This window comes from Ranitomeya variabilis, chromosome 2 (assembly GCF_051348905.1).
Source record: "Ranitomeya variabilis isolate aRanVar5 chromosome 2, aRanVar5.hap1, whole genome shotgun sequence".
In the NCBI taxonomy this organism is placed as follows: domain Eukaryota; kingdom Metazoa; phylum Chordata; class Amphibia; order Anura; family Dendrobatidae; genus Ranitomeya; species Ranitomeya variabilis.
The window spans coordinates 489,041,525-489,067,983 of record NC_135233.1 but is presented as its reverse complement, the minus strand read 5'-3'; the positions used below and the strand labels follow the sequence as shown (position 1 = coordinate 489,067,983).

At 43.0% G+C, this 26,459-nt stretch overlaps 1 protein-coding gene across 13 annotated transcripts in view; it reads left to right on the top strand.

Moving 5' to 3' along the window:
• BRSK2 (BR serine/threonine kinase 2) overlaps positions 1–26,459 on the top strand; it is a 210,830-nt gene that overhangs the window by 136,529 nt on the left and 47,842 nt on the right. For 7 of the 13 annotated variants that reach the window (XM_077287893.1, XM_077287895.1, XM_077287889.1 and 4 more), the window contains 9 exons: positions 1,314–1,345; positions 1,628–1,792; positions 3,467–3,564; positions 3,655–3,805; positions 4,372–4,432; positions 8,375–8,891; positions 12,862–12,910; positions 14,917–15,040; positions 15,163–15,343. In XM_077287893.1, coding sequence (XP_077144008.1) covers positions 1,314–1,345; positions 1,628–1,792; positions 3,467–3,564; positions 3,655–3,805; positions 4,372–4,432; positions 8,375–8,891; positions 12,862–12,910; positions 14,917–15,040; positions 15,163–15,343 — 1,378 coding nt within the window. The remainder of the gene's footprint in view (positions 1–1,313; positions 1,346–1,627; positions 1,793–3,466; positions 3,565–3,654; positions 3,806–4,371; positions 4,433–8,374; positions 8,892–12,861; positions 12,911–14,916; positions 15,041–15,162; positions 15,344–26,459) is intronic. The other 6 variants (XM_077287900.1, XM_077287899.1, XM_077287896.1 and 3 more) reach the window with 1 other exon arrangement.

Genomic DNA, 26,459 nt, shown 5'->3' with positions numbered 1-26,459 from the left:
CTGCCATTCTGTGAGCCCCCAGTACTCTGATTCCTCCGAGTTCAGGAACTCTCAAAAACTATCAGCTGCACTGATTCTATGGTCATCTTGACAACTTTTTTTTGCAGTGCTAATATTTTTGGTGGTTTGAGATAGCTTAGGGCATGAAAATGTGGCAATAATTGTATTAAATCCAATCTACCTAGGTCCATAATTTTTTCTAAGGATCAGAGTTCCATTTTACTAATGCAGAAATCCAAAGTCCCAATTTCTTTCCACCTACGGTAGCTAAAAATCTACAGCACCTAAGGAAATTCAGTTTACCTGCAGATACCACGAGGGGGAGCTAACTGCCCAGAAATGTACACAGCTAAGGCTACGTTCACATTTGCGTTGTGCGCCGCAGCGCACAACGCAAACAAAAACGCGGCAAAACGCACGCTAAAACGCTGCGTTTTGCGCCGCATGCGTCCTTTTTGGCCGAAAGTTGGACGCAAAAAAAATGCAACTTGAAGCGTTTCTTGCGTCCAACGCTTGCGGCCATGCGGCGCAAAACGCAGCACAACGCATGTCCATGCGCCCCCATGTTAAATATAGGGGCGCATGACGCATGCGGCGACGCTGCGGCGCCCGACGCTGCGGCGCTGACCGCAAATGTGAACGTAGCCTTACACTGAGCCCTATAATAAATCCATTTGCAGAGTGCTCCCCACAGTGTTAGAAAAAATAGTTTTATTAATAAACACAAAAGGTATTAGGAACCCCAACCCCACCGTCCAATTGTGACCCTGAGTAGAGATAAACATAAAGTTACCAGATTCAGCTCTATTTGATTTATGTGGCAATTGTATCACCGGTACTTCTACTTTGAGATTGTAATGTGCATATGCTTCAACCTCTTACATGATCAGAATAGTGTCTTTATCTTACACAGTCATGGTTGAAAGTGTTGACACCCTTGAAATTGTTCCAGAAAATGAAATATATGTTTATTTCTTTTGTATGTATTGGAATAAGACAAAAAAAAAACAAAGGGGGGAAAAGGCAAATTGGACATAAATTCATACAGAACCCCAAAAATGGGCCGGACAAAATTGTTGGCACCCTCAACTTTGGTTGCACACCCTTTGGAATAAATAACTGCAATCAATCGCTTTCTATAGCCATCAACAAGCTCTTTAAAAATACTTCTGGAACAATTTCAAGGGTGCCAGCAGTTTCGGCCATGACTGTATGGTTCAGACCAGGTGCGGCACCTTGTGCAGCGTCACCCTTAGCGCTAGCATGGATGACATACCGCAGCATGTGTTAGTTGTATGTTTTTTCCCTTGCAGTTAGAAAACATTCAGAAGCACAGCTGGTACATGTGAGTATATAAACCATGGCAGATCTCATGCTGTGTGTATGTGTGGTATTTGTAGTGCATGCATGTGGCGGAAATCTCTGAATATGAGCCAGTCATAGCTGAGAAGTGCTGTCCACGACAGATAAATAGGCGGTGCATGGGAATGATGATGAGTGGCTGTGACAGATTGCTTACTGACAGATAGATGGTTGGCAGCAGTGTGCACATATAGCACACTGACAGATGGCTGTGTGCAGGGAGGATTGTGTACATGCATGATGTTCAGAACTTTTTTTAATACAGTGGGGGCAAGAATGAACCAGAACCAGAGCAGGCAGTCCCCAGGAAGGTACAGATGGGGTCTTTGCCGTCGCTAGAGGATGTGGACCCTGATGTATTGGAAAGTATGCACTCCCTAGGCTGCTTTAGAGACCGCAACAAATTACTGCAGGACCTCTTATCTGAAGAGTAAGCGTCTACATTGGTATTTTTTTATTTGTTGCTTTATGTATAAGGGCACAGTCAGATGGCCATATTAATCAGAGTAAGATCGGAACACAGTGCGCGGACTGGCCAGCGGCTCTCCCGACCGAAGTGTGACAAATGCATGTATTTCTCTGCAGCAATCACACTCGGATCGAGAGAGCCACTGTATCATCACTGACATCCGTTTCAGGGGCTGGGCTAGTCCATGCTGTACTGTGCATGTATTGGTTGTCAATTCTCATGTGCATGAACTCACGGTGCAATATTCTCAGTGCACAGTGACAGTGCACTCCCTCACTGGCTGTGATGAGAACTGACAAGCTGGTAGGAGAGTGCACTGTCAGTGCTCATTGTAAGGAGATTTCTCGGCTTCGTTTCAGAGTGGGAATAGAGGCTGTGTCAATGACCGCAGCCTTTGCCACCTGTTCATGTCACGTTTGAATATCCAAGCATGCACTGTGGATTCATCAAAACAGAAATAGTTAAAAAAATAAAAATAAATAAAGCAGTTAGATTAGAGAGGGGAGCATAGGGACTTTTTAATTAAACCATGTTAGAAGAATGATTATATTATTAAAATAAATAGATAGATATTTAGGATGAAAATGGATATTAGTTTTGGACCACCCCTTTAAAATCCACCATGGCAAGGACTAAAATTGGGTGGTAATATATCTTTATGGTGATCAGAGCTCTAAATCTCCTGCACATAGATCCAAAGATGACCTGTCATTGGGTTTTTTTAAATAAAACTCAGTAGCTCCTCCAATCGCTTCTGCGCCACTGATTTGTTCTGTGCCCCTTTATTCTAAAAGCTATGCCCCTCTCAAATAAAGGTGCACATTTTCCCTTCAACCAGCTGAGTGTACTTTTCTGTGGATGTGAATGTGTCTTGATTGACCATCTTCAGGGCACAAAAAGCAAGCGCCCACAGAGGAGTTCGGTGGTATACTCTCAGTTGGCTAAAGGGTACATTTTCACCATTATTACTGGGGGTCAGCATACCTTTAGAATGGAGGGGCGCAGAAGTAAAAGGAAAACTGTTCCAGAATCAGTGGAGCAGCAGCAATTTAAGGGGATACTCAGTTTAAATAAAATAAATCCGGTGAAAGGTCCTCTTTAACATTTTATATTTTTATTACCTTTTGCCACCACTAGAGGGAGCTTAGTATATACATTTAAAAGGCTTTTCCACAATTAGGACCCCCTGCTCCCTCACCGATCAGCTGATTCAAGCTCCGGCAGAGGACGGATGTAATCAGTGATAAGAGCGAAGCGTCACTGCTCTGCTACATGTTTAGTGGTCGCTTCCTGGTACTGCGGACAAGCTACTATTCATTTCAATAGGATCCGTTCCATTGATTTGTATTGGCGCTGATTTTCAGTACCCTGGAGCAGGCACTCACCAGTCTGACGGAGCGTTGATGGAGCAAAGTGATGCCAGAGAAATGCAAATAGAACTATGATATTTACCATTACACAAGGACGTGCAGCCGTCCAACTATCAGTGTCAATTCCTCTGCACGTCTTTGGCCGCCATACCTCTTAGAGAATAAAAGATTTAATTATGGCGAAAAGCCCCAAATCAGCAGATTCTTCTGATAATGAGAAACAAGAGCTGGACTTTGTGTAAACCACTTCTTGCTTAATATTCAGAGAGAACCAGGAGAAGATGATTTATTTCTTGTTATTGGATCGTAAGGAGAGGTATCCCAGCCAAGAAGATGAAGACCTCCCTCCAAGAGCGGACATCGGTAAAGTATCTGCCCCCTACTTCCATCACTTCGCATGCATTTTATTCTGATCACGTTACACTTCTTGGTCATTATCGTAATCTTTTACAGACCCACCTAGAAAAAGAGTCGACTCTCCGATGCTGACCCGTCACGGGAAGAGAAGGCCAGAGAGAAAATCTATGGAAGTGCTTAGTGGTACAGATGGCGGCTCCCCGGTCCCCGCACGCAGAGCCATTGAGATGGCACAGCATGGGCAGAGGTACATCTCATCTCTAGTTTTATAAGCCTCTTTGAGAATTTCAAAAGGAACTCGTTATGTTATTACTAATCTCCCTGACCCTGCCATACATATGGCCGAACTAACATCTGTCCTAACTGGGAATTGGGAGTAAGACCACCACAGACTCAGGATATGGAGCCACCTAATGTCTATGGTCTACCCACAGGATAAATGTAGGATTGCTGAAGGTCTAACTTCTGGGATGACATCTTTCACAAGTCCCAAAGTACCCCATGTAAATGGAGCACTAGTGAGCATGTGTGACCACTGCTTTATCCAGGGGGACACTTTGGGATCTTGTGATTTATGGGGGTTTCATTGGTTAGACCCACAGCAATCATATATTTATCACATATCATGTGGAAAAGTGACATGTTGTTCATGGGACACCCCCTTTAAGTTACAATTCAGGTTATCCTCCTAGTGAAGGAGAGAAAGCTACAAAAATACAGTGGACTTGTCAAGACTTGGATGCATTTGCCCCATTGTATTGGAAATCCAGCTGGCAATGAATGAGAAATGAGTTGTCCTCATGTTAATTCCAGGTCGCGGTCTATCAGTGGTGCTTCTTCAGGACTTTCCACCAGCCCCATCAGCAGTCCCAGGGTAAGTGGTCCTTTCTCCATTTCTCTACCCCTTACTTATTCCCCTGCCTTCTCCCACTTTCACCCCTTCTTTAGTATCCAGGGCTGTTATCCCACATACAACTATTCTTTCATATAACTGCACAATCACTATAACTTGCTAATAATGGGAGGCATTCTTTTGTTAACCCTGTTTGTGCCAGTCATCCTTAATACATGCCTTTGGTGTAATATATATGTATAACGCTATATCTTATGTATACGGTGGGCACACAAATGCTGCTTGAGTTACTGAGCTGAGCGGTCATAAAGGTATAACACTGTGTTTAAAAGTAACATAACCGTTCAGTCCTCACTGAATAATAACATCAAACCTGACCATCACATATCTATGGAGAAATGGCAAAAACAACAGAATCTATAAAATATATGACATTGGGCTCATTTTAGGCAGTTTTTGTTTACAATTTCACTTAGTAAATTGATATTTTATTCATAAAAGAATGACATAAAAATCATTTCTCAGTAACTCAAGTCAATTCCACATGTTGTGCGTATTTGTGTAATTTCTGTGTCACATGGATAATAGCAGAAAATGGTTGATATGAACACTAGCTGGGCACCCCTCCATTTAGGTTAGGGCCCCATGGTGACTTTTCATGGCCTCAAAACGGACAGAAAACATGTAAACTTGCAAAGTCCAAACAATATGTTATAAAAATATCATGTTTATTAAAGGAAATACATGTATACAAATGTGAAAAAATAAGAATAAAAGGCAGATAGATCAGATTAGCTAGACATGGTGGACATGCCTATCCCAAAAATATAGAGGAAAGGAGGTGGTAAATAGAATAATATCACTAATGATGCAGTAGAATAAATAATCGAATACTAATAGGTGGATAGATGTTTGTCTAACCACAAAAACTGCATGATTAGAAACACCAGGAAAAAATACTTCAATCATAAATAATATTACTTGACGACATACTGTCAAAGCCATAGACCGTACCACTAAACCCCAAACAGACACTCGAAATGTGTTTCGCTGATAACATAGCTTCATCAGGAGGTGGGAATGAATGAAAACTGGAGATGTATGTAATATCCGGTCACACTCCCAGCCACATGTGACGATGGCGGCACACAGCACCTGAGCGCTAGGCTGTCGCACACAACCATGCATAATGTAAGCACGCAGGCACTTAGATTGTCACTCTTCTTATTGTTAGAAACACTACGGGAACATGCAAGTGGCAGTAATACCATAACTTTACGAGGAATTGCAGTCAACCAGAAGTCACTGTGGTGCCCTAGTCTTAAAAACCAAGGCACAGTCTACATAGCAAATCTTGCTCCGCACAGCCCTTTCTTCTTCCCTGGAGGAATTGCTTCCATATTACAGGATCTAATGTAATAGATCCCAATGTTTGTATCATGCGGATCCCTGAGCATAACCTTCTTCTGCCTCTCTATAAAATCAGGGGCGTATGGAGATACAATATAAGCCCATGGCAGACTATAACATTTGGATAACACACTTATTTAAAGTTTGCCCCTGTCTCCCCGCGTCATCTTCACCTATGACATGTAACTAGGTAACAGGGCAATTTTATTCCAAATGATTTTTCCTATAATACATATCATTCCTATTTGGAGTGAAGTCTCCTGAGCTACTGAAATGATAATAATATTCCACATGGTATTCTACTGACTCTTCACTAGGTACACAATATTCCAAGTATTCCACTTTACACTCCATCTGGGATGCCTAGCTAATATTCATGTCTGTTTAAATGACAACTATCCATGTTTCTGATTTTTATATGTTACTGTTCTAATTGCGCTCTATGTAGTTCAGCATACGCTTCCATTATGACATCACATTTGTGCATTGCAGCATAATCTTAGTAATCCTCCTTACTTATTCCTCTAGATACTCCCAGCCATATTTACCAGTTACAGTGTGATAGCCAGTGGCAGCGACAGAGGTCATATTTTCCATATGTATAATATGCAATACATCTAATGTGAGGCAGATACATAATTTGGAAAAAAAAGTAATTACAAAAATAAAATAAACAAAAAGTTTTGGACACTTTTGAAAATGTAGCAGTTTTCTAAAAAGTCTTTTGCTGATGTAGAGTCTGTATAACTCCTTCACATAGCTGGTTGTCCTAATGCTTCTGGTACAGATCTGAAAACACACTACTTTGGGATCTGTCAGCTCTCTGCTCACCCCCTCTCTTCTTTTAGTTCATACCTCGGATTAAAATCCAAAAGGTGTTTTCACAACAGAAAAGTGTAGCTGTGTTTATGGCATTGTTGCTGAAGATCTACAGCACATTCTAGGGAGAAGCCCATTAAGTGAGATCAATCCTTGTAGCGTGAGACCGATACACTGTAAGTGAGATGTCACTAATATATCTGCAGTGGAAAACATTTTTTCATTATAAGAGAAGGAGATTGTAGAAATCCTGTTCACATGCATGGGATGTGGATTGTATAGAGATTTAAATTAGTTACATTTGTCATGCAAACATAGCCTTAAAGATAGCAGAGGGGAGAGAAGAAGGGAGTACACATTACAATGTGGAGAAGGAAGAAGCATCCAAGTTTTGATGGAGGGCAGGTCACACAGGCTGTAGATAGGGAAGAAAGCACAAAGGATGCTGATGTAGGAGAGATCCCATAGACTGTGTATGAGTGTGGAGAGCAGAGAAGTGATGGAGAATCTGCAGTGCAAGGAAGGAGGGGAATACAGCATCAATGCAAGGGAGAAGAGATCCCTCGTGGACTGTAGAAAGGAACGGCAGTACAGGGTAAAGCTGTGCTTGTACATAAGAGCTAGTGAAGGCAGCAGATGTCATATCTAACATGGATTACATGCTGCAAGAGAAAGGCTAAAACTAGGAGCCATGTACAAACTGCATCATGTCAATGGCCTTTAAATGAATGAAAGGGAAATTGCTGCCTGAAACTTAGTGCCACTTTTTTAGCTGTGAGTGACCACTAATAGATGCAAAATCCTTCTTTTCTTTGCCAGATATGTCCATAGGCGTTTTCTAGGTTTAATCTCCGACTCCCTCTTTACCTGTCTGGGTTGATTTCCCATATTTAGCTGCGGACTAGGTTTGACATCAGATTAGAAGAGGAGTGCATGTGAAGCAAATATTGTTTATTAATTTTTTACATGCAGCAAACCATTTTTTGGTCGATCGATAACTATGAAAATCTAACCTCCAGATTCTCTTGTGTACAAGGGCTTAGATCAGTCATGTCCATGTCCTCGTATTCACCAGTTTCGGACTGTAGCAAAGTGAATCTACCAGTGTAAGCCGTTGGGGATAATATGATGCATTTAGAGCGCACAGTATGGAGGATTGCTAATATTATCCATACCTGTGATTATCTTGTAACGGTGTGGCGGGTAATTTGGCTGATGGCTTTCTCATTGCTGCGGGAACGCTCTCTTGCTTTCGCTGGTTTTGGGGTGCTGCTTCTAACGTGCATGTCTTTTTTTTTTCTTTTCTTCATTCTCATTGTGGCTGCTGTCATTCCTACCATTGACCCTTTGTACCCCTAATTGACAAATTATGGTTCCTCCTCCCATGGCTGCTTTGCTTCAACGTTTCTATTTGTGACCCGCTAAATCTATCAATCTGCGTCTTCTTCCCTGTTGCTTTCAAATTCCCTTATTTTTCCCTGGTTGCTTCGGTTTCTCCCTTTGATAAATGTCTGCACTTATTTTCCCATTATTTTTCATGTTTCACTTCTGCCTCCTGCTGTTTGTCCTTTATCTCCTCTCCATATTACGCTCTTATTTACGTGCCCATGTCTTTACGACTGTGTTTCTGCTTCTTTCAATGTCCTGTTGTGGGTTCTTTGGCATGCTTTTTCTTCTGTGCCTTCCTCTCTTTGCTTTTACCTCTTGCCTTCCTTACTACGTTTTCTCTCACAGCCGATAAGGAGGTTTTTTGCCCTTCCCCAGTCTTCTACCCCATCTTCTTCCCCACATACCACACCGACTTCTGACTCTGCAGGGCATAGTGATTGCAGTCTTACTCATCCCAAAACCCACACCTTCCCGCCCAAGCCCAGAACTTCGGAGAAGCCCCTTCAGACGACTCGCTCCAATCCCCTCCCTGCAGCAAATAACTCTAGTGTCCCATCGAGGGCTCCAAACTCTCCTGCTGGGCATAATGCGTGCAGAACGTCAAACAAATTGCCAGCATCTGATCTGGCCCCCAAATCTGTGCCCCTTATACAGGTTACCCCTCATCCGTCACCCCGTGGCAGCCCCCTCCCTACTCCCAAGGGAACGCCTGTACACACGCCCAAGGAAAGTCCAGCGGGCACCCCTTCCCCTACCCCTCCATCCAGCCCAAGTATTGGTGGAATGCCATGGAGGACAAGACTGAATTCGATCAAGAACAATTTCCTGGGGTCACCGAGATTCCATCGCCGCAAACTTCAAGGTGAGAAAGAACGAGTGCAACCAAAGAGTGCGTGACTGATGCAAGTGCTGGGAGACCAAGTCTCCTTAGACTTTGGGATAATGACAGATAGAAAATGTTTTGGTCAAGTCCTTAATCTGAAGAGCAGATTTAGCTGTCCCTGTGTCTGCAAATTTCATCGAGGGCTACTTCTCTCTGACAAAAACAATGGCTTTCCCAGATCAAGGAGTCATTTGTCATTCTGAACCCAAAGAGGCGCTATTTTATTAATCATAGGAAGACATTAAAGGGCCATTCCCTTGTCAGCCATTGACGGCTGAGAGGCGATTACCGGTGTCCATGTACCGGTTACAGGGGGGTGGGAGTCTGGAAACATTGGTACAGACTGTGCACACTGTCAACTGCAATATGGAAACAGCATCGATCAGCCCATCCCATAGTCCTGACCATGTGTGGAGGGTATGTAGCCAAAATATGGAGGACTGAGCGATAACTTCTTACACTACTAGCACAGTATATAGGGACAGCTAAAGTGGCTCCTCATAATTCAACCTCGGGACTCCTTGTTAATCTGAGCTTTGACTGCAATTGCATGTGTTTTTCTTTACATTTTATGGAATTAAAAGTCTCTCTGTTGTTATGGAACAGTAATATTTAAAGGGATTTCCACTACTTTAACATTGATGACCTATCTTTAGGACAGAGCAACAATGTCTGATCAGTGAGGGTGCGACACCTGCCACCCCCGCCGATCTGATCTGCAGCTGTTCTAGGTGCCAACAGTGGCCGGAAGTGCTCAGTTAGCTGCTCCATCTAGTGGTTGTGGCCATGTACTGCACTTCTGCCTTTATTGATTTCAACAAGATGTGTATGTGAATTATCTGGCCGCAGCCACCATCAGTAGACGGAGCAGCTCCGTAACTAAACTAAAACAGCTGATTGGCGGGGTGTCGGATGTTGCACCCACACTGATCAGACATTGATGACCCATCCTAAGGATAGGTCATCATTGTTAAAGTAGTGGACAACCTCATTAATGATGACTTGTCTCTATACTCCTGCTACATCAGTTTTGGTAAATATTTGCATTCACCATAAAATATTGTGTCATTCTGTGTTGTTCCCCTGTTCTTGCCTTGGGACAACTAGATGTGACTACTCCTTATGTGAATTAAAGGGGCTGTCCGGTCTAAATTGATAAGTCTGCTGTCACTCTGTGTGACTGCAGACGCATGAGTCCCTTGAGCACACGTAATGTGTGATGCAAGATTTCGCTGGATTCTGAGCTTGGACTGGCAGGTACGTATGCTTTATGCATACCCCTGGCCAGAACCCGACCAGTGGCTGCGGCTTCGCTCCATACACTTGTATTAAGCAAGGCCGTGCCCACTGGACAGCTGCGTCACTAGACGGGATGCAGCCTCACTCCATACACTAGACGGGGTGCAGCCTCACTCAATACACTTGTATTAAGCAAGGCCATGCCCACTGGACGGTCGCATCACTAGACGGGGTGCAGCTTCACTCCATACACTTGTATTAAGCAAGGCCGTGCCCACTAGACAGCTGCGTCACTAGACGGGGTGCAGCCTCACTCAATACACTTGTATTAAGCAAGGCCGTGCCCACTGGACAGCTGCATCACTAGACGGGGTTCAGCCTCACTCAATACCCTTGTATTAAGCAAGGCCGTGCTCACTGGACGGTCGCATCACTAGACGGGGTTCAGCCTCACTCAGTACACTTGTATTAAGCAAGGCCGTGCTCACTGGACAGCTGCGTCACTAGACGGGGTGCAGCCTCACTCCATACACTAGACGGGGTGCAGCCTCACTCAATACACTTGTATTAAGCAAGGCCATGCCCACTGGACGGTCGCATCACTAGACTGGGTGCAGCCTCACTCAATACACTTGTATTAAGCAAGGCCGTGCCCACTGGACGGTCGCATCACTAGACGGGGTGCAGCTTCACTCCATACACTTGTATTAAGCAAGGCCGTGCCCACTGGACACCTGCTTCACTAGACGGGGTGCAGCCTTACTCAATACACTTGTATGGAGCGAGGCCGTGCCCACTGGATGGTCGCTTCACTAGACGGGGTGCAGCCTCACTCAATACACTTGTATTAAGCAAGGCCGTGCCCACTGGACACCTGCATCACTAGACGGGGTTCAGCCTCACTCAATACCCTTGTATTAAGCAAGGCCGTGCTCACTGGACGGTCGCATCACTAGACGGGGTGCAGCCTCACTCAATACACTTGTATTAAGCAAGGCCGTGCCCACTGGACAGCTGCATCACTAGACGGGGTGCAGCCTCACTCAATACACTTGTATGAAGCAAGGCCGTGCCCACTGGACAGCTGCATCACTAGACGGGGTTCAGCCTCACTCAATACACTTGTATGAAGCAAGGCCGTGCCCACTGGACAGCTGCGTCACTAGACGGGGTTCAGCCTCACTCAATACACTTGTATGAAGCAAGGCCGTGCCCACTAGACAGCTGCGTCACTAGACGGGGTTCAGCCTCACTCAATACACTTGTATTAAGCAAGGCCGTGCCCACTGGACAGCTGCGTCACTAGACGGGGTGCAGCCTCACTCAATACACTTGTATGAAGCAAGGCCATGCCCACTGGACAGCTGCGTCACTAGACGGGGTGCAACTTCACTCAATACACTTGTATTAAGCAAGGCCGTGCCCACTGGACAGCTGCGTCACTAGACGGGGTGCAACTTCACTCAATACACTTGTATTAAGCAAGGCCGTGCCCACTGGACAGCTGCGTCACTAGACGGGGTGCAGCCTCACTCAATACACTTGTATGAAGCAAGGCCATGCCCACTGGACAGCTGCGTCACTAGACGGGGTGCAACTTCACTCAATACACTTGTATTAAGCAAGGCCGTGCCCACTGGACAGCTGCGTCACTAGACGGGGTGCAACTTCACTCAATACACTTGTATTAAGCAAGGCCGTGCCCACTGGACAGCTGCATCACTAGACGGGGTGCAGCCTCACTCCATACACTTGTATTAAGCAAGGCCGTGCCCACTGGACAGCTGCGTCACTAGACGGGGTGCAGCTTCACTCAATACACTTGTATTAAGCAAGGCCGTGCCCACTGGACAGCTGCGTCACTAGATGGGGTTCAGCCTCACTCAATACACTTGTATTAAGCAAGGCCGTGCCCACTGGACAGCTGCATCACTAGACGGGGTTCAGCCTCACTCAATACACTTGTATTAAGCAAGGCCGTGCCCACTGGACAGCTGCGTCACTAGACGGGGTGCAACTTCACTCAATACACTTGTATTAAGCAAGGCCATGCCCACTGGACAGCTGCATCACTAGACGGGGTTCAGCCTCACTCAATACACTTGTATTAAGCAAGGCCGTGCCCACTGGACAGCTGCGTCACTAGAAGGGGTGCAGCCTCACTCAATACACTTGTATTAAGCGAGGCCGTGCCCACTGGACGAGTTTCGACCAGACATATGCATAACGCATACGCATTTGCCGGTCCCGGCTAAGAAACCTTCGAATCCTTGCAGCGCACAGTGCATGCACTAGGGGGGATTCATAAGTCTGCAGTCACACAGAGTAACTACAGACTTATCAATTTAGACCGGACAACCCCTTTAAGTGTATCCTTATATAATCTGATACAGTCCAGTCAGTGCTAACAATATCAGATTGTGTAGGAACATGCCCCATTGACAAATATGAATCATTAACACCCAGTTGTCCATTAATTCAACAATTCCATGAGGAGTTACAGAGGGACTGCACAATGTAGAATTGTTATTGGGAGCATTGGCTAAGTCAATAGAAGCGATTACTGATTCATTTCTTTATATGCTGATAATTCTTTCCTACAAAGAATCTTGCATGGTGACAAGGGAAAGATGCTTGGTTGGTGTTAAAAATAATAGGTAACTGAATGAGCAACTACGGTATTAATATTAACTCCTTCATATGTGTTCAGTCCCCACAGCAGATGAAATGAGCAACTTGACACCGGAATCATCTCCAGAGTGAGTACTGTCTTGTGCCCCCAAATTACTCCTGACCCAATTATTAGCGATAGTGATGATGGAAATGTCCATCAGATCTTCTACAATGATTCCTTCAAATCCACAGGTCCAGAGACAGACTTGTACCCGAATAGCATAGCCATTCCCCTCTATAGACCTAAACATAGACATGGGAGGTTTAAACTTATATGAAAGGTTATTTACTTTCCAACGAAACCAACCTCCATGATAGAAATCCAACCCATCATTATTTGAAATGGCAATTATTAAATGCACGAGTCCATTGTGATGTTATATTGAATGGTTATTAGTGGGTTTGATAAAGGAGTGGTGAAATGTGTCCTGAGATGACCTTACAATTTCCTGATACCCTGAGGGTTCCTAAGAACTTGGTTAGACGTTTCATTTTTAGGTTAAATGGTCACTGTAGTTTCAACAAACTTGGTCAAAATCAATAGTACAAGCGAATATAAGAAACTTAGTAATATATGTTGTCAGACAAAAATGCTTCTTTCCCTCTCCATGCCTCCTGAGTTCATCATCCACTCTGAAAAACTGCTCAGATATTTCTTGCTCAGAGAAGGATGGACTGACAGCACAGTGAGCACATAGAAAACTACAGCAGGGGTGGGAGGAGAGAGGACAGCTCAGCACAGTGAGCGACAAGCAGACACAGGCAGATTGAACTGCAGCTTTCAGGGCCTAAATATTTCATTTCACTGCTGGATTCACAGCCACACAGCTCAGTACTGCTGCATAATGTTTCCCAAGCTATCACTTCTTCAGTCTGTCAGCTGTAGAAAATGAAGAGCAATAATTCAACTATCTGTGTGTGCAGTGTGTTAGGCCGGAGTCACACTACAGCGAGATACGGCCGAGTCTCGCAGGTTAAAAACAAGTTCTGGCGCCGGCACTTCGGAGCGGAGCGTGCGGCTCCATGTATTGCTGTGCGGCCGCACGCTCTGCTCTGGAGTGCTGGTGCCAGAGCTTGGTTTTAACCTGCGAGACTCGGCCGTATCTCGCTGTGTGTGATCCCGGCCTTAGAGACTTCATAGCAGCTAGTCTCCCCCCACTAGCTCAGAGACAACTTAATATTAGAGATGGAATCTGCGTAGGAGAAACTGGTGATAAGTGCTGAAAACAAGTCCTATAAAGTCCAGAAATAGTGTTATTCCTCATGTACACACACAGCTTATTGTGAAAAATTACCGGAAGCTACAGGTACACTTTCATTCACACGAGATGGAGTTACTGCACTCTTTGAACATGTGCACACATTGAGTATACATAGAAGATTTCTCTGAAGCAAAAACTAGAGTTTGGCAGGAAAAAATGTGCATAAATTACGTGCACTTATTGCTGCTTGCATTTATTTATGAGTTTTTACATGCGTTTTTTTTTTTTCCATTTTATTCAAATGGGTAAAAACGTGGCAAAAGCTCTGAAAGAATTGACCCACTGCAGATTTGGAAAAAACAAACACTTTATGGTTCAAATCTGCAAGGAAAAAACTAAGCAGCATGTGCAGGAGATTTCAGAATCTCATTCATTTTACTGGTACTGTAAAACGCTGCGGTTTTTTTTGTTCAACAAAAACATGCAAAAATATTTTGACAAAAATGCAATGTGTGTAAGCTCTTAATCAGTATGGAAATGTACATTTCATGTAGAATTTCAGATCCGCAGCTTGTCCAATATTGTCGCAGATTTCACCATTAGTGTTGTAACATGTGGATTTTGCCACACATTCACTGCTGAATTTTCATGTATATGTGGACTTACCATTGCTATAGAGAATAGAGATCAGTACTAGTGATGAGCGAGTGTCCTCGGATAAGGTGTTATCTGAGCATGCTCGCGTGCTAGTACAGTGTCTTTAGCGTGCTCGAATACTATGCACGCACATAACACACACGCACAGTCAGCACACTTAGTTTTTTATTTCTTCTGAATCACATATTGTTTCCTTTTTCCCCCCTATCATTTTTTATGTGATTTCATCCCAGACTGGCCAAGAAGTCTTGGTTTGGTAACTTCCTTACATTGGAGAAAGAGGATCAGATCTTTGTGGTAATTAAGGACAAGCCTTTAAGCTCCATTAAAGCGGACATCGTACAAGCCTTTCTATCGGTAAGACTATATTTATTATTAATCCACTGTTTCCTATGAGCCATTGATCCCTGTGGTCATATGATTTCTTAGCTGTAGCCAGAGTCCCCCTTATCCATCCATTTTCAATGTGTCTTCTGTAGATCCCAAGTCTCAGTCACAGTGTGATATCACAAACCAGTTTCCGGGCTGAGTACAAGTCCACAGGGGGTCCGTCTGTCTTCCAGAAGCCAGTGAAGTTTCAAGTGGATATTACATATACAGAAGGTGGAGAGAAGCAGAAGGACTGCGGGATTTACTCAGTCACCTTCACTCTCCTATCAGGTATCACTGGCGCGCTCCCATCTATTACCCTTACTGCCCACCTTTTATGTGTCCATCCCCCATATGTCAGAACACCCAAATTGTAAAATCATTCATATTATCAGAATTTTTGTGTAAAATTCTTTGTTCGTAATAGGAGATTACATATACATGTCACAGTACATGGGTGATAAATACAGTGATGTCGCAGTACAAGGATAATAAATACAGTGATGTCACAGTACAGGGATGATAAATACAGTGATGTCACACTACAAGGATGATAAATACAGTGATGTCACAGTACAGGGATGATAAATACAGTGATGTCACAGTACAGGGATGATAAATACAGTGATGTCACAGTACAGGGATAATGTGCACAGTGATGTCACAGTACAGGGATAATAAACCCAGTGATGTCACAGTACAGGGATAATACACACAGTGATGTCACAGTACAGGGATAACAAACACAGTGATGTCACAGTACAGGGATAATAAACACAGTGATGTCACAGTACAGGGATAATGTGCACAGTGATGTCACAGTACAGGGATAATACACACAGTGATGTCACAGTACAGGGATGATAAATACAGTGATGTCACAGTACAGGGATAATGTGCACAGTGATGTCACAGTACAGGGATAATAAACCCAGTGATGTCACAGTACAGGGATAATAAATACAGTGATGTCACAGTACAGGGATGATAAATACAGTGATGTCACAGTACAAGGATGATAAATACAGTGATGTCACAGTACAGGGATGATAAATACAGTGATGTCACAGTACAGGGATGATAAATACAGTGATGTCACACTACAAGGATGATAAATACAGTGATGTCACAGTACAGGGATGATAAATACAGTGATGTCACAGTACAGGGATGATAAATACAGTGATGTCACAGTACAGGGATAATGTGCACAGTGATGTCACAGTACAGGGATAATAAACCCAGTGATGTCACAGTACAGGGATAATACACACAGTGATGTCACAGTACAGGGATAATAAACACAGTGATGTCACAGTACAGGGATAATGTGCACAGTGATGTCACAGTACAGGGATAATACACACAGTGATGTCATAGTACAGGGATAATGTGCACAGTGATGTCACAGTACAGGGATAATGAATACAGTGATGTCACAGTACAGGGATGATAAATACAGTGATGTCACAGTACAAGGATGATAAATACAGTGATGTCACAGTACAGGGATGATAAATACAGTGATGTCACAGTACAGGGATAATAAATACAGTGATGTCACAGTACAGGGATGATAAATACAGTGATGTCACAGTACAGGGATGATAAATACAGTGATGTCACAGTACAGGGATAATAAATACAGTGATGTCACAGTACAGGGATGATAAATACAGTGATGTCACAGTACAGGGATGATAAATACAGTGATGTCACAGTACAGGGATAATAAATACAGTGATGTCACAGTACAGGGATAATGTGCACAGTGATGTCACAGTACAGGGATAACGTGCACAGTGATGTCACAGTACAGGGATAATAAACCCAGTGATGTCACAGTACAGGGATAATACACACAGTGATGTCACAGTACAGGGATAACGTGCACAGTGATGTCACAGTACAGGGATAATAAACCCAGTGATGTCACAGTACAGGGATAATAAACACAGTGATGTCACAGTACAGGGATAATAAACCCAGTGATGTCACAGTACAGGGATAATGTGCACAGAGATGTCACAGTACAGAAATAATAAACATAGTGATGTCACAGTACAGGGATAATGTGCACAGTGATGTCACAGTACAGGGATAATGTACACAGTGATGTCACAGTACAGTGATAATGTGCACAGTGATGTCACAGTACAGGGATAATAAATATAGTAATGTTACAGTACAGGGATAATAAACCCAGTGATGTCACAGTACAGGAATAATACACACAGTGATGTCACAGTACAGGGATAATGTGCACAGTGATGTCACAGTAGAGGTATAATGTGCACAGTGATGTCACAGTACAGGGATGATAAACACAGTGATGTCACAGTACAGAGATAATAAATATAGTAATGTTACAGTACAGGGATAATAAACACAGTGATGTCACAGTACAGGGATAATACGCACAGTGATGTCACAGTACAGGGATAATACACACAGTGATGTCACAGTACAGGGATAATACACACAGTGATGTCACAGTACAGGGATAACGTGCACAGTGATGTCACAGTACAGGGATAATAAACCCAGTGATGTCACAGTACAGGGATAATAAACCCAGTGATGTCACAGTACAGGGATAATAAACACAGTGATGTCACTGTACAGGGATAATAAACACAGAGATGTCACAGTACAGGGATAATAAACACAGTGATGTCACAGTACAGGGATAATAAACACAGTGATGTCACAGTACAGGGATAATGTGCATAGTGATGTCACAGTACAGGGATAATAAACCCAGTGATGTCACAGTACAGGGATAATACACACAGTGATGTCACAGTACAGGGATAATAAACACAGTGATGTCACAGTACAGGGATAATAAACACAGTGATGTCAAAATACAGGGATAATGTGCACAGTGATGTCACAGTACAGGGATAATACTCACAGTGATGTCACAGTACAGGGATAATACACACAGTGATGTCACAGTACAGGGATAATACACACAGTGATGTCACAGTACAGGAATAACGTGCACAGTGATGTCACAGTACAGGGATAATAAACCCAGTGATGTCACAGTACAGGGATAATGTGCACAGAGATGTCACAGTACAGAAATAATAAACATAGTGATGTCACAGTACAGGGATAACGTGCACAGTGATGTCACAGTACAGGGATAATGTACACAGCGATGTCACAGTACAGGGATAATGTGCACAGTGATGTCACAGTACAGAGATAATAAATATAGTAATGTCACAGTACAGGGATAATGTGCCCAGTGATGTCACAGTACAGGGATAATAAACAGTGATGTCACAGTACAGGAATAATAAACCCAGTGATGTCACAGTACAGGGATAATGTGCGCAGTGATGTCACAGTACAGGAATAATAAACATAGTGATGTCACAGTACAGGGATAATGTGCACAGTGATGTCACAGTACAGGAATAATAAACATAGTGATGTCACAGTACAGGGATAATGTGCACAGTGATGTCACAGTACATGGATAATAAACACAGTGATGTCACAGTACAGGGATAATGTGCACAGTGATGTCACAGTACATGGATAATAAACACAGTGATGTCACAGTACAGGGATAATAAACCCAGTGATGTCACAGTACAGGCATAATGTGCACAGTGATGTCACAGTACAGGAATAATAAACATAGTGATGTCACAGTACAGGATAATGTGCACAGTGATGTCACAGTACATGGATAATAAACACAGTGATGTCACAGTACATGGATAATAAACACAGTGATGTCACAGTACAGGGATAATACACACAGTGATGTCACAGTACAGGGATAATAAACACAGTGATGCCACAGTACAGGGATAATAAACACAGTGATGTCACAGTACAGGGATAATGTGCACAGTGATGTCACAGTACAGGGATAATGTGCACAGTGATGTCACAGTACAGGGATAATAAACCCAGTTATGTCACAGTACAGGGATAATACACACAGTGATGTCACAGTACAGGGATAATGTGCACAGTGATGTCACAGTACAGGGATAATGTGCACAGTGATGTCACACACAGTGATGTCACAGTACAGGGATAATGTGCACAGTGATGTCACAGTACAGGGATAATAAACATAGTGATGTCACAGCACAGGGATAATGTGCACAGTGATATCACAGTACAGGGATAATACGCACAGTGATGTCACAGTACAGGGATAATACGCACAGTGATGTCACAGTACAGGGATAATAAACATAGTGATGTCACAGTACAGGGATAATGTGCACAGTGATATCACAGTACAGGGATAATAAACACAGTGATGTCACAGTACAGGGATAATACACACAGTGATGTCACAGTACAGGGATAATGTGCACAGTGATGTCACAGTACAGGGATAATGTGCACAGTGATGTCACAGTACAGGGATAATACACACAGTGATGTCACAGTACAGGGATAATGTGCACAGTGATGTCACAGTAGAGGTATAATGTGCACATTGATGTCACAGTACAGGGATAATAAACACAGTGATGTCACAGTACAAGGATGAAAAATACAGTGATGTCACAGTACAGGGATGATAAATACAGTGATGTCACAGTACAGGGATGATAAATACAGTGATGTCACAGTACAGGGATAATAAATACAGTGATGTCACAGTACAGGGATGATAAATACAGTGATGTCACAGTACAGGGATGATAAATACAGTGATGTCACAGTACAGGGATAATGTGCACAGTGATGTCACAGTACAGGGATAATAAATACAGTGATGTCACAGTACAGGGATAATGTGCACAGTGATGTCACAGTACAGGGATAACGTGCACAGTGATGTCACAGTACAGGGATAATAAACCCAGTGATGTCACAGTACAGGGATAATAAACACAGTGATGTCACAGTACAGGGATAATAAACCCAGTGATGTCACAGTACAGGGATAATGTGCACAGAGATGTCACAGTACAGGGATAATACACACAGTGATGTCACAGTACAGGGATAATGTGCACAGTGATGTCACAGTACAGGGATAATGTACACAGTGATGTCACAGTACAGTGATAATGTGCACAGTGATGTCACAGTACAGGGATAATAAATATAGTAATGTTACAGTACAGGGATAATAAACCCAGTGATGTCACAGTACAGGGATAATACACACAGTGATGTCACAGTACAGGGATGTCACAGTATAGGGATAATGTGCACAGTGATGTCACAGTAGAGGTATAATGTGCACAGTGATGTCACAGTACAGGGATGATAAACACAGTGATGTCACAGTACAGAGATAATAAATATAGTAATGTTACAGTACAGGGATAATAAACACAGTGATGTCACAGTACAGGGATAATACGCACAGTGATGTCACAGTACAGGGATAATACACACAGTGATGTCACAGTACAGGGATAATACACACAGTGATGTCACAGTACAGGGATAACGTGCACAGTGATGTCACAGTACAGGGATAATACACACAGTGATGTCACAGTACAGGGATAATACACACAGTGATGTCACAGTACAGGGATAACGTGCACAGTGATGTCACAGTACAGGGATAATAAACCCAGTGATGTCACAGTACAGGGATAATAAACCCAGTGATGTCACAGTACAGGGATAATAAACACAGTGATGTCACTGTACAGGGATAATACACACAGTGATGTCACAGTACAGGGATAATAAACACAGTGATGTCACAGTACAGAAATAATAAACATAGTGATGTCACAGTACAGGGATAATAAACACAGAGATGTCACAGTACAGGGATAATAAACACAGTGATGTCACAGTACAGGGATAATAAACACAGTGATGTCACAGTACAGGGATAATGTGCATAGTGATGTCACAGTACAGGGATAATAAACCCAGTGATGTCACAGTACAGGGATAATACACACAGTGATGTCACAGTACAGGGATAATAAACACAGTGATGTCACAGTACAGGGATAATAAACACAGTGATGTCAAAATACAGGGATAATGTGCACAGTGATGTCACAGTACAGGGATAATACAAACAGTGATGTCACAGTACAGGGATAATACAGTGATGTCACAGTACAGGGATAATGTGCACAGTGATGTCACAGTACAGGGATAATACTCACAGTGATGTCACAGTACAGGGATAATACACACAGTGATGTCACAGTACAGGAATAACGTGCACAGTGATCTCACAGTACAGGGATAATAAACCCAGTGATGTCACAGTACAGGGATAATGTGCACAGAGATGTCACAGTACAGAAATAATAAACATAGTGATGTCACAGTACAGGGATAACGTGCACAGTGATGTCACAGTACAGGGATAATGTACACAGCGATGTCACAGTACAGGGATAATGTGCACAGTGATGTCACAGTACAGAGATAATAAATATAGTAATGTCACAGTACAGGGATAATGTGCCCAGTGATGTCACAGTACAGGGATAATAAACAGTGATGTCACAGTACAGGAATAATAAACCCAGTGATGTCACAGTACAGGGATAATGTGCGCAGTGATGTCACAGTACAGGAATAATAAACATAGTGATGTCACAGTACAGGGATAATGTGCACAGTGATGTCACAGTACAGGAATAATAAACATAGTGATGTCACAGTACAGGGATAATGTGCACAGTGATGTCACAGTACATGGATAATAAACACAGTGATGTCACAGTACAGGGATAATGTGCACAGTGATGTCACAGTACATGGATAATAAACACAGTGATGTCACAGTACAGGGATAATAAACCCAGTGATGTCACAGTACAGGGATAATGTGCACAGTGATGTCACAGTACAGGAATAATAAACATAGTGATGTCACAGTACAGGATAATGTGCACAGTGATGTCACAGTACATGGATAATAAACACAGTGATGTCACAGTACAGGGATAATACACACAGTGATGTCACAGTACAGGGATAATAAACACAGTGATGCCACAGTACAGGGATAATTAACACAGTGATGTCACAGTACAGGGATAATGTGCACAGTGATGTCACAGTACAGGGATAATGTGCACAGTGATGTCACAGTACAGGGATAATGTGCACAGTGATGTCACAGTACAGGGATAATAAACCCAGTTATGTCACAGTACAGGGATAATACACACAGTGATGTCACAGTACAGGGATAATGTGCACAGTGATGTCACAGTACAGGGATAATGTGCACAGTGATGTCACACACAGTGATGTCACAGTACAGGGATAATGTGCACAGTGATGTCACAGTACAGGGATAATAAACATAGTGATGTCACAGCACAGGGATAATGTGCACAGTGATATCACAGTACAGGGATAATACGCACAGTGATGTCACAGTACAGGGATAATACGCACAGTGATGTCACAGTACAGGGATAATAAACATAGTGATGTCACAGTACAGGGATAATGTGCACAGTGATATCACAGTACAGGGATAATAAACACAGTGATGTCACAGTACAGGGATAATAAACCCAGTTATGTCACAGTACAGGGATAATACACACAGTGATGTCACAGTACAGGGATAATGTGCACAGTGATGTCACAGTACAGGGATAATGTGCACAGTGATGTCACAGTACAGGGATAATGTGCACAGTGATGTCACAGTACAGGGATAATACACACAGTGATGTCACAGTACAGGGATAATGTGCACAGTGATGTCACAGTAGAGGTATAATGTGCACATTGATGTCACAGTACAGGGATAATAAACACAGTGATGTCACAGCACAGGGATAATGTGCACAGTGATATCACAGTACAGGGATAATACGCACAGTGATGTCACAGTACAGGGATAATACGCACAGTGATGTCACAGTACAGGGATAATAAACACAGTGATGTCACAGTACAGGGATAATAAACACAGTGATGTCACAGTACAGGGATAATACGCACAGTGATGTCACAGTACAGGGATAATAAACACAGTGATATCACAGTACAGGGATAATGTGCACAGTAATGTCACAGTAGAGGTATAATGTGCACAGTGATGTCACAGTACAGTGATAATACACACAGTGATGTCACAGTACAGGGATAATACACACAGTGATGTCACAGTACAGGGATAATGTGCACAGTGATGTCACAATACAGGGATAATCCACACAGTGATGTCACTGTACAGGGATAATACACACAGTGATGTCACAGTACAGGGATAATGTGCACAGTGATGTCACAGTACAGGGATAATACACACAGTGATGTCACAGTACAGGGATAATACACACAGTGATGTCACAGTACAGGGATAACGTGCACAGTGATGTCACAGTACAGGGATAATAAACCCAGTGATGTCACAGTACAGGGATAATAAACCCAGTGATGTCACAGTACAGGGATAATAAACACAGTGATGTCACAGTACAGGGATAATAAACCCAGTGATGTCACAGTACAGGGATAATGTGCACAGTGATGTCACAGTACAGGGATAATGTGCCCTGTGATGTCACAGTACAGGGATAATAAACACAGAGATGTCACAGTACAGGGATAATAAACACAGTGATGTCACAGTACAGGGATAATAAACACAGTGATGTCACAGTACAGGGATAATGTGCACAGTGATGTCACAGTACAGGGATAATAAACCCAGTGATGTCACAGTACAGGGATAATGTGCACAGTGATGTCGCAGTACAGGGATAATGTGCACAGTGATGTCACAGTAGAGGTATAATGTGCACAGTGATGTCACAGTACAGGGATAATAAACACAGTGATGTCACAGTACAGGGATAATAAACACAGTGATGTCACAGTACAGGGATAATGTACAAAGTGATGTCACAGTACAGGGATAATACACACAGTGATGTCACAGTACAGGGATAATAAACACAGTGATGTCACAGTACAGGGATAATGTGCACAGTGATGTCACAGTACAGGGATAATATGCACAGTGATGTCACAGTACAGGGATAATACACACAGTGATGTCACAGTACAGGGATAAGGTGCACAGTGATGTCACAGTACAGGGATAATGTACACAGTGATGTCACAGTACAGGTATAATACACACAGTGATGTCACAGTACAGGGATAAAATGCACAGTGATGTCACAGTACAGGGATAATACACACAGTGATGTCACAGTACAGGGATAATACACACAGTGATGTCACAGTACAGGGATAATACACACAGTGATGTCACAGTACAGGGATAATGTGCACAGTGATGTCACAGTACAGGGATAATGTGCACACTGATGTCACAGTACAGGGATAATAAACACAGTGATGTCACAGTACAGGGATAATGTGCACAGTGATGTCACAGTACAGGGATAATAAACCCAGTGATATCACAGTACAGGGATAATACACACAGTGATGTCACAGTACAGGGATAATGTGCACAGTGATGCCACAGTACAGGGATAATGTGCACAGTGATGTCACAGTACAGGGATAATACACACAGGGATGTCACAGTACAGGGATAATACACACAGTGATGTCACAGTACAGGGATAATGTGCACAGTGATGTCACAGTATAGGGATAATATGCACAGTGATGTCACAGTACAGGGATCATACACACAGTGATGTCACAGTACAGGGATAAGGTGCACAGTGATGTCACAGTACAGGGATAATACACACAGTGATGTCACAGTACAGGGATAACGTGCACAGTGATGTCACAGTACAGGGATAATGTGCACTGTGATGTCACAGTAGAGATATAATGTGCACAGTGATGTCACAGTACAGGGATAATAAACACAGTGATGTCACAGTACAGGGATAATAAACACAGTGATGTCACAGTACAAGGATAAGGTGCACAGTGATGTCACAGTACAGGGATAATACACACAGTGATGTCACAGTACAGGGATAACGTGCACAAAGATGTCACAGTACAGAAATAATAAACAGTGATGTCACAGTACAGGGATAATGTGCACAGTGATGTCACAGTACAGGGATAATGTGCACAGTGATGTCACAGTACAGGGATAATACACACAGTGATGTCACAGTAAAGGGATAATACACACAGTGATGTCACAGTACAGGGATAACGTGCACAGTGATGTCACAGTACTGGGATAATAAACCCAGTGATGTCACAGTACAGGGATAATAAGCCCAGTTATGTCACAGTACAGGGATAATACACACAGTGATGTCACAGTACAGGGATAATGTGCACAGTGATGTCACAGTACAGGGATAATGTGCACATTGATGTCACACACAGTGATGTCACAGTACAGGCATAATGTGCACAGTGATGTCACAGTACAGGGATAATAAACATAGTGATGTCACAGCACAGGGATAATGTGCACAGTGATATCACAGTACAGGGATAATACGCACAGTGATGTCACAGTACAGGGATAATACGCACAGTGATGTCACAGTACAGGGATAATAAACATAGTGATGTCACAGTACAGGGATAATGTGCACAGTGATATCACAGTACAGGGATAATAAACACAGTGATGTCACAGTACAGGGATAATAAACCCAGTTATGTCACAGTACAGGGATAATACACACAGTGATGTCACAGTACAGGGATAATGTGCACAGTGATGTCACAGTACAGGGATAATGTGCACAGTGATGTCACACACAGTGATGTCACAGTACAGGGATAATGTGCACAGTGATGTCACAGTACAGGGATAATACACACAGTGATGTCACAGTACAGGGACAATGTGCACAGTGATGTCACAGTAGAGGTATAATGTGCACAGTGATGTCACAGTACAGGGATAATAAACACAGTGATGTCACAGCACAGGGATAATGTGCACAGTGATATCACAGTACAGGGATAATACGCACAGTGATGTCACAGTACAGGGATAATACGCACAGTGATGTCACAGTACAGGGATAATAAACACAGTGATGTCACAATACAGGGATAATAAACACAGTGATGTCACAGTACAGGGATAATACGCACAGTGATGTCACAGTACAGGGATAATAAACACAGTGATATCACAGTACAGGGATAATGTGCACAGTAATGTCACAGTACAGTGATAATATACACAGTGATGTTACAGTACAGGGATAATACACACAGTGATGTCACAGTACAGGGATAATGTGCACAGTGATGTCACAGTAGAGGTATAATGTGCACAGTGATGTCACAGTACAGTGATAATACACACAGTGATGTCACAGTACAGGGATAATACACACAGTGATGTCACAGTACAGGGATAATGTGCACAGTGATGTCACAATACAGGGATAATCTACACAGTGATGTCACAGTACAGGGATAATACACACAGTGATGTCACAGTACAGGGATAATGTGCACAGTGATGTCACAGTAGAGGTATAAT